Source organism: Aquarana catesbeiana, linkage group LG03 (assembly GCF_042186555.1).
Source record: "Aquarana catesbeiana isolate 2022-GZ linkage group LG03, ASM4218655v1, whole genome shotgun sequence".
Classification (NCBI taxonomy): Eukaryota; Metazoa; Chordata; class Amphibia; order Anura; family Ranidae; genus Aquarana; species Aquarana catesbeiana.
Genome location: NC_133326.1, coordinates 101,513,600 through 101,521,870, shown reverse-complemented (window position 1 = coordinate 101,521,870; position 8,271 = coordinate 101,513,600). Strand labels below are relative to the sequence as shown.

The 8,271-nt window shown below is 42.8% G+C and overlaps 1 protein-coding gene across 1 annotated transcript; it reads right to left on the bottom strand.

Moving 5' to 3' along the window:
* Window positions 1-6,422: 6,422 nt before the first annotated feature.
* Window positions 6,423-7,879, bottom strand: LOC141131518 (beta-1,3-galactosyl-O-glycosyl-glycoprotein beta-1,6-N-acetylglucosaminyltransferase 3-like). Its single transcript, XM_073618880.1, has one exon. The coding sequence runs from the start codon at window positions 7,778-7,780 to the stop codon at window positions 6,461-6,463; it is 1,320 nt and encodes a 439-aa protein (XP_073474981.1). The 5' UTR covers window positions 7,781-7,879; the 3' UTR covers window positions 6,423-6,460.
* Window positions 7,880-8,271: the final 392 nt, after the last annotated feature.

The following is an 8,271-nucleotide window of genomic DNA, read 5'->3' as shown; positions in this document are numbered from 1 at the left end:
GGGATAGGGGTTGATTTACTAAAGACAAACAGACTGTGCACATTTTAAAGTGCAGTTGCCCTCTGCAAGTGCAGTTGCTCCAGAGCTTATTAAATGAGGTAAAGCTTCACCGTGCAAAGAATACCCAATCACGTGCAAGGAAATTAAAAAAAAAACAGCATTTTTGCTACCACATGATTGGATGATGGAAGTCAGCTGAGTTACTGCTCATTTACTAAGCTCTGGAGCAACTGCTCTTGCAGAGTACAACTGCACTTTGCAAAGTGCACAGTCTATTTGCCTTTAGTAAATCAACCCCATAGTGATTTTTGTTAGCGTCTATAGCCGCTGGTAATAATCGCATGAAAAATCTGACATGTTGGGTGTACAATCAACCTGTCCATACATGGTTCAAATCTCGGCGGGTCCCTGCTGAACCAGCCGAGATTCGAATCATCTATGGCCGCCTTTACACTACCCTCTCCATAGGGTGAGCTGTCCAAAAGGGTCTCCATTTCTTCTCCACAGAGTAGAGTCCACCTAATGCAGGAAGTTAGGAAGAATAAAGGGAAAAAAAAATGAAATAACGAAAACTATTGCAGCCACTACATATATGGATTTGTAAGCTGCAAAATACACTTTTAGCTATACTTTTTGGGGTTTAGATATGCTTTATGATGAAGCTCAAAGTGAAACTTCAATTTTGTGAAAAAAAATCTACTGCATATATGGATTTTAGCAACTTTATGGAAGAGCTTGAGCTGCTTCTGTTCTTAATATATTATATCCTTTTCCTATGTGCTGCTGATTTTGAACTTCAGGCAAAGAAGTGACATTAAATACTGAAATACTTATGGGAGCTGTTTTTATTGCAAAACAGTGTTTTTGTCCACCCAGTCCTGGGATAATTACAGTTCTTCCACAAACCAGAGCCAGGTTGGCGCCCTGACTGCTGCCATTCCAAATGGTCTCATCCCCGTTGTACTCTGAGTGCTCCTTGCCTGCTCATTTGCACTGCAGCACACAGGGCTGACTCCTACACTGACCCTCAACCCCCCTCCCACCCTTTCCCAACTGAGTGCTACTGTCCATTGGATTACAGTAGGCTGATATCCAGCCTAATTCTGAAACGTAAGGAATAATAGTGCAGCGCCTCTAAAACTGAATATTACAAGCTTAAAACATCTGCAATGCTCAAAAATAATTAAAAAAAAAATCAGTGTACATAAAGTCCAAAAGCAAAAACATTTTTTTTCTCTTTTTTTTTTAGCGCTGATCTCTTTCTTATGTTAATTCTGAAACATAGTAATAAAAATGCATTAAAAAATACATACATAAATTTTGCAGAACTGCATTAATTGCTGTTTTTATCTGCCTTCAATTCAGCTTTAAAATGACAGCTGTCCAGTGTAGGGAGGATGAGACAACAGCCAGTTGTTCTATGTGTGTCATGATACTGCAAACTGATGAATGTGTTACTCTTGCTATGTCATGACTTAAAGGAGAAGTACAGTTGAAGCTCGTTTAGCTCTATTTCTCCTGTGGATCACAGGATTGCAGTTCGTCCTGCACTCCTGTGACCCATTTTCAGCAGACAGCGGGCTGAAGCCTGGTGTCTGCTGAAGTCACAGAGCCAGTCCAGGCTGGAGAAAGATCACAACCATTGCGTCAGGATCCACCCAGGACCCTGGACCGCCACCCGGCTCAGCCTCTCAGCGAGCGGCTGAGAGCCTGAGCCAGCTGCTCCCGCCCCCTCCACAGCCCAGCGCTCCAATGAGCGTGGGGGGAGCAGAGCAGAGAGCCGGTGACTGATAGTCACCGGCTCTCTGCTCACGGAGCACTGAGATCTGATTGTTCTGCGATGTTTGATTGCTCGGTTCTCAGCCTTGGAGCCTCCGGGGGACAGATGCAGCATTGGACTGATGCTGCATCCACCTAGTACATATAATTATGTAAAAAATTTCCATACTTCTCTTTTAAGCTTCCCATACATTATACAATTCTTATGTTCAATTTCCTTTAGATTTATCTTCAGCTATGTAGTACAAGGGCCAGTGGCGGCTGGTGCTAAATAATTCTGGGGGGGGGTAAACTAATGCCAGCCTCAGGCAAAAAACCCCATTGGAATCCATGCGTCTGGCGCCCTGCATGTACATTAGGGGCTGGGGCGCATGGATTGGGGGGGGGCGTCCCTGGACGGACAGCCACTTGCAAGGGCCTGCCTGATTGCTTGCAAATTTAAAATGTTTAGTTTTGACCTCATATTAAGTGATTTTGGTAAATCTAAAGGAAAATTGTACAAGAGAATTGTATAATGTATGTAGTCTTAGTCTAATGTAAGTTATTACAATAGACATCCAACGGTTCTTACATCAAGGTAACAATCTTCACCCACCTGATTCCATCACTCATGACTCATCAGTCTATCATGTGTATGATAAGGAAATGACATTTGAAAATTCCCTGGGAGTAAGATACAGAGATGGTATAGTAATTAACATCAAGGTATTTTAATCCTTTAATTACCATACAACACGTTTTTCAAGTTTTTTTTTTTTTTTTTTAATAGACATATGACAGTTTAATTTCTTTGAAAAATGTAATAAATATTCTGCATGCATTTTTATAGTAAGTACACAAATTGACAAAAAAGTAAAAAAAAAGTCATATTAGTCTATTCTATGGTAACAGGTTTCAGTAGCATATTGTTCTGTCATATTTTTCCAGAGATTGAAATGTGAGTAGGTTTTGGTATGTTTGATGTTGGTAAATGGCTGATAACCAGACATGTACATTAGGGGTCTTTTTATAAACATTTTCACCCAAAATTTACACATTTTCTAGTTGAATTCAATTGAATCCTGGGTGAAAAGTGATCCTGAGTGAAAGTTGTGTGAATGTTGTCTAAAAACATTATAAATTGACCTTTACGTGTTATGTATTTTCTCACACCATATTTTCAGTTCTATGCCTCTAATTCACCGGCATTAAAAACCCTTTCATGACTAAGCCTATTTTTGAAATTTGGTGTTTACAAGTTAAAATCCGTATTTTTTGCTAGAAAATGACTTAGAACCCCTAAACATTATATATATTTTTTTAGCAAAGAATCTAAAGAATAAAATGGCGATTGTTGCAATATTTTTTATCACACGGTATTTGTGCAGCGGTGTTTTAAACGCAAATTTTTGGAATAGTGACACTTTCATGAATTTTAAAAAATCCAAACAGTAAAGTTACCCCAATTTTTTTGTATAATGTGAAAGATGATGTTACGCCGAGTAAATAGATACCAAACATGTCACCCTTTATAATTGCACATATGCGGGCGCGACTTCCGTATGCATTTTCTTCGCTGCGCGAGCTCGCGGGGACAGGGGCACTTTAAAAATTTTTTTTTTTTTTTTCATTTATTTTATTTATTTTTGTACTTTATAAATTGTGTTTAAATTTTTTTTTTTTTTTTTTACTTTTATTGCTGTCACAAGCAATGTAAACATCCCTTGTGACAGTAATAGGTGGTGACAGGTACTCTTTATGGAGGGATGGGGGGTCTAAAAGACCCTCCTTTACATTTCAAAGTATTCAGATCGCCGAAAACGGCGATTCTGAATACTGTGTACTTTTTTAAATTCGGCGCCATTGGCAGCCGAGTAAACGGGAAGTGACGTCATGACGTCGCTTCCGCGTTTACAAGGAGAAGGCTGGAACGAAGCCGCTCGCAGCTTCGTTCCAGCCCGCCCCCAGCCGCCGAAGGCAGCCGAATGGACACCGGGCCTCCCGATCGCACGGGAGGCCCGGTAACAGCGGCAGGAGACGGTGGGAGGGGGGGTGTCCCCTCCCGCTCCTCCGGTATAACAGCCGAGCGGCTTTTAGCCGCATCTGTTGTTATACACGGGTAGCCGATCGCCCGCTGTAAACAACGGTACCGGGATGATGCCTGCAGCTGCGGGCATCATCCCGGTATAACCCCGGAAAGCCCAGTACGCATATCTGCGTACGGTCGGCGGGAAGGGGTTAAAGCGTCTTCATAAAAAGAACGTATCTAGAAAAGTAGACACACCAGAGTATTCAGAACCATAAAACTGAAGCGTCTCTTTATTCAAAACGTTTTTTTTTTTCAAAGGGCAGAATCATTTTAAAAACCTCCCACATGGTGGAAAGAAAAGAAAGTTCTGTGTTGATGGGAGAATCGCTGCCGCAATGCTGTTGTGTTCTGCTGGCAGGGAGCCTTCCCGGTCGGCAGAACACAATGATTACTGCTAGTGGGTTCCAGAACACAATGATTACTGCTAGCAGCCGGCAGAACACAATGATTACTGCTAGCAGCCGGCAGAAAACAATGATTACTGCTAGCAGAACACAATGATTACTGCTAGCAGCCGGCAGAACACAATGATTACTGCTAGCGGCTGGCAAAACACAATGCTTACTGCTAGCGGCCGGCAGAACACAATGAATACTGCTAGCGGCTGGCAGAACACAATGATTACTACTAGCAGCTGGCAGAACACAATGCTTACTGCTAGCGGCTGGCAGAACACAATGATTACTGCTAGCGGCTGGCAGAACACAATGATTACTGCTAGTGGCTGGCAGAACACAATGATTACTGCTAGCGGCCAGCAGAACACAATGCTTACTGCTAGCGGCTGGCAGAACATAATGCTTACTGCTAGCGGCTGGCAGAACACAATGATTACTGCTAGCGGCTGGCAGAACACAATGATTACTGCTAGCGACTGGCAGAACACAATGCTTACTGCTAGCGGCTGGCAGAACACAATGATCACTGGTAGTGGCTGGCAGAACACAATGCTTACTGGTAGTGGCTGATAGAACTCAATGATTACTGCTAGCGGCTGGCAGAACACAATGATTACTGCTAGCAGCTGATAGAACTCAATGCTTGCTGGTAGCAGCTGGCAGACCACAATGCTTACTGCTAGCAGCTGGCAGAACACAATGATTACTGCTAGCGGCTGGCAGAACACAATGATTACTGCTAGCAGCTGGCAGAACACAATACTTACTGCTAGCAGTTGGCAGAATACAATGATTACAGCTCGCGGCTGGCAGAACACAATACTTACTGCTAGCGGCTGGCAGAACACAATGATTACTGCTAGCGGCTGGCAGAACACAATGATTACTGCTAGCGGCTGGCAGAACACAATGCTTACTGCAAGCAGCTGGCAGAACACAATGCTTACTGCAAGCAGCTGGCAGAACACAATGATTACAGCTAGCGGCTGGCAGAACACAATGATTACTGCTAGCGGCTGGCAGAACACAATGCTTACTGCTAGCGGCTGGCAGAACACAATGATTACAGCTAGCGGCTGGCAGAACACAATTCTTACTGCTAGCGGCTGGCAGAACACAATGATTACTGCTAGCAGCTGGCAGAACACAATTCTTACTGCTAGCGGCTGGCAAAACACAATGATTACTGGTAGCAGCTGATAGAACACAATGATTACTGCTATCAGCTGGCAGACCACAATGCTTACTGCTAGCAGCTGGCAGAACACAATGATTACTGCTAGCGGCTGGCAGAACACAATGATTACTGCTAGCAGCTGGCAGAACACAATACTTACTGCTAGCAGTTGGCAGAATACAATGATTACAGCTAGCGGCTGGCAGAACACAATACTTACTGCTAGCGGCTGGCAGAACACAATGATTACTGCTAGCGGCTGGCAGAACACAATGATTACTGCTAGCGGCTGGCAGAACACAATGCTTACTGCAAGCAGCTGGCAGAACACAATGCTTACTGCAAGCAGCTGGCAGAACACAATGATTACAGCTAGCGGCTGGCAGAACACAATGATTACTGCTAGCGGCTGGCAGAACACAATGCTTACTGCTAGCGGCTGGCAGAACACAATGATTACAGCTAGCGGCTGGCAGAACACAATTCTTACTGCTAGCGGCTGGCAGAACACAATGATTACTGCTAGCAGCTGGCAGAACACAATTCTTACTGCTAGCGGCTGGCAAAACACAATGATTACTGGTAGCAGCTGGCAGACCACAATGCTTACTGCTAGCGGCTGGCAGAACACAATGATTACTACTAGCGGCTGGCAGAACACAATGATTACTGCTAGTGGCAGAAAATCCGACAGACTGGTTATACTCAAGTCGATCGTTGGACCCGGCTGCCCATAGATGGACTGGCCCCTGCTAAATTGGCCGAGATTCGCTCCATCTATGGCTGGCCTATCTTTAGGCACATTAAAAATAACTATCTGTTGCTCTTTCTTGGGAATAGGTTAGCACATAATGATACTTGCCTTATTCCAGTATCATTGCGTGTCTGACTCAGACTCCTACAATCCTCTATTGATTTAAATAGAAAACACATTAAACACAAAGATAAGAGATGAGAAGTCGATATTACAAATGAACTCCACACAGTGCAATACATAGTGTACATAGTCAATTATTTTTTACTAAATAGCAGCATTTGTTACATCATCTTCCTATAGAAGGACTTGAACCTTAAATGCTCCTCCAAACACTGAATGGCATGATCATCTATATTTGGGTCAAATTTGTTGGCAAAGAAATGATGCTGCTGGAGCATCCAGTGCAGATCCCCAGTCCCATACACACATACATCTCTTCTGTGCTTCCCAGTACATGCAGAATAAGGGGCTCCTTTCTTAATGTCCCCTTCCAGGCTTCCCCATTTCACCAACCTTGCTAGTGCATTCAAATCGGATGTGTCATATTTTCTGTGCTTGGGGACAGATCCAGGCATCCAGGGAACCCTGTGAAGTGTAGCCCAGAGGAACTCATCAGGACTGTAAGTGTCCTTTGCCCAGTCTATAAATTCTCTTGCAAAGTCTGTTTTAAACAAAGATTTCACAAATTCTCTGGTGACCACTATATATGCATTGCCACTGAATATGGGCACATTTAAGGGTGGTGGATTTTTCCTAACACCAGTGTTCTTAACGTAATCTCTAACATTGTAGTGATATTCCCATCTCACTTTTTTATATCCAGGTGGTTGTTCAGACTCCATGTTATTTTTTCCCTTCAATAATGTTAAGGCTGTGACTATTTCAGCATTTGTCTTCAACGGGAAATCTGCTCCGCAGGTATTGATAAGGTATTTCCATTTTACTGTACTATTCAGTAAGTCTTCCATGCAGTTCAGATCAGCCTGGACTCGTGACCATGAAGCATAGACTACCCTTTCCAACTTAGATGCAACAAACACATTGTCAAAGCAGGAAGCTATGGCTTGCACAGCCTGATGAAAAGTGTCTGGAGATTTCCGATCGACATGCACACAGTAAATATTCTGGGGAGTATAAATTGATCTTAATAGTCTCTCAAACATTTCAATGTCCCCATGGATCACCATGGAGTAGGCAATGGGGAAATGTCTTTCTTCATCGCTCAGACTAAACAGAACATACTTCTTCAATTTTTTCAATGTTGTGCAGTCTTTGCCTAGTTTTATGTAGTCTGTATCATTGATGATAACTTTTCTTTTTGTAATATCCAAATTGTCGACTAAAGTCTTTCTTACCTCATCCCAGTCACCTTCAATAATTTTAGTACAGTTCTTTCTACCATTGGCCGACAGGTTCAAGGTCATGTAGTATTGTCCCCTACAGTGAGCAATATTCAGATCTCCAGTTTGGATGGCATTATCCAGGTCACAGTCCAAGGAGGAATATTTTAAGACCATAGTGAAGACAAATAAAAAGCACCCACAAGATAGACATTGGCTTAAATGCAGTTTCCTTAGTTTCTTCCTAAAATAGTTGCGCATTGTCGTTGATGTTAATATTTCCTTCAAGCTCCAGTAACCACATCACATCTTGCAACACAAAAGACTGAGACTGAGGCAGCTTGTTCAGAGGCTTTTGAGATATGTGTAATCTCGAGATAACTTTCCAATAAATAGGTAGGAGGCGTTGTGTGTGTTTATTGTAAAGAACTCATACATCCTGCTTTTCAGGTTTCCAGCCTTTATCTTATCTTATTTTCCCAACTTTCAAAATCAGTTGCTGCTTTACATAGAAACATTGAGGCTGCATTCACACCTGAGCATTTTTAGCTCGTAAAACGCTCCTAAAACATCCAAAAGAACGCCCAAAAAACACCTAACAATCAAAATCCCATTCACTTCAATGGCACCTGTTGTGTCTGAGTGTTTTGTCACCTAAAGCAAAACGCCTAAAAAAAGCCTTAGCCCTGGTTCACATTGGTACGATTTGGCATGCGATTTGACATGTCAAATCGGCGGCAATTGCCGTTGTT

Bases quoted from the DNA above. Each gene is read 5' to 3' on its own strand.
- LOC141131518 (XM_073618880.1), bottom strand. From the start codon at position 7,780: ATGCGCAACTATTTTAGGAAGAAACTAAGGAAACTGCATTTAAGCCAA.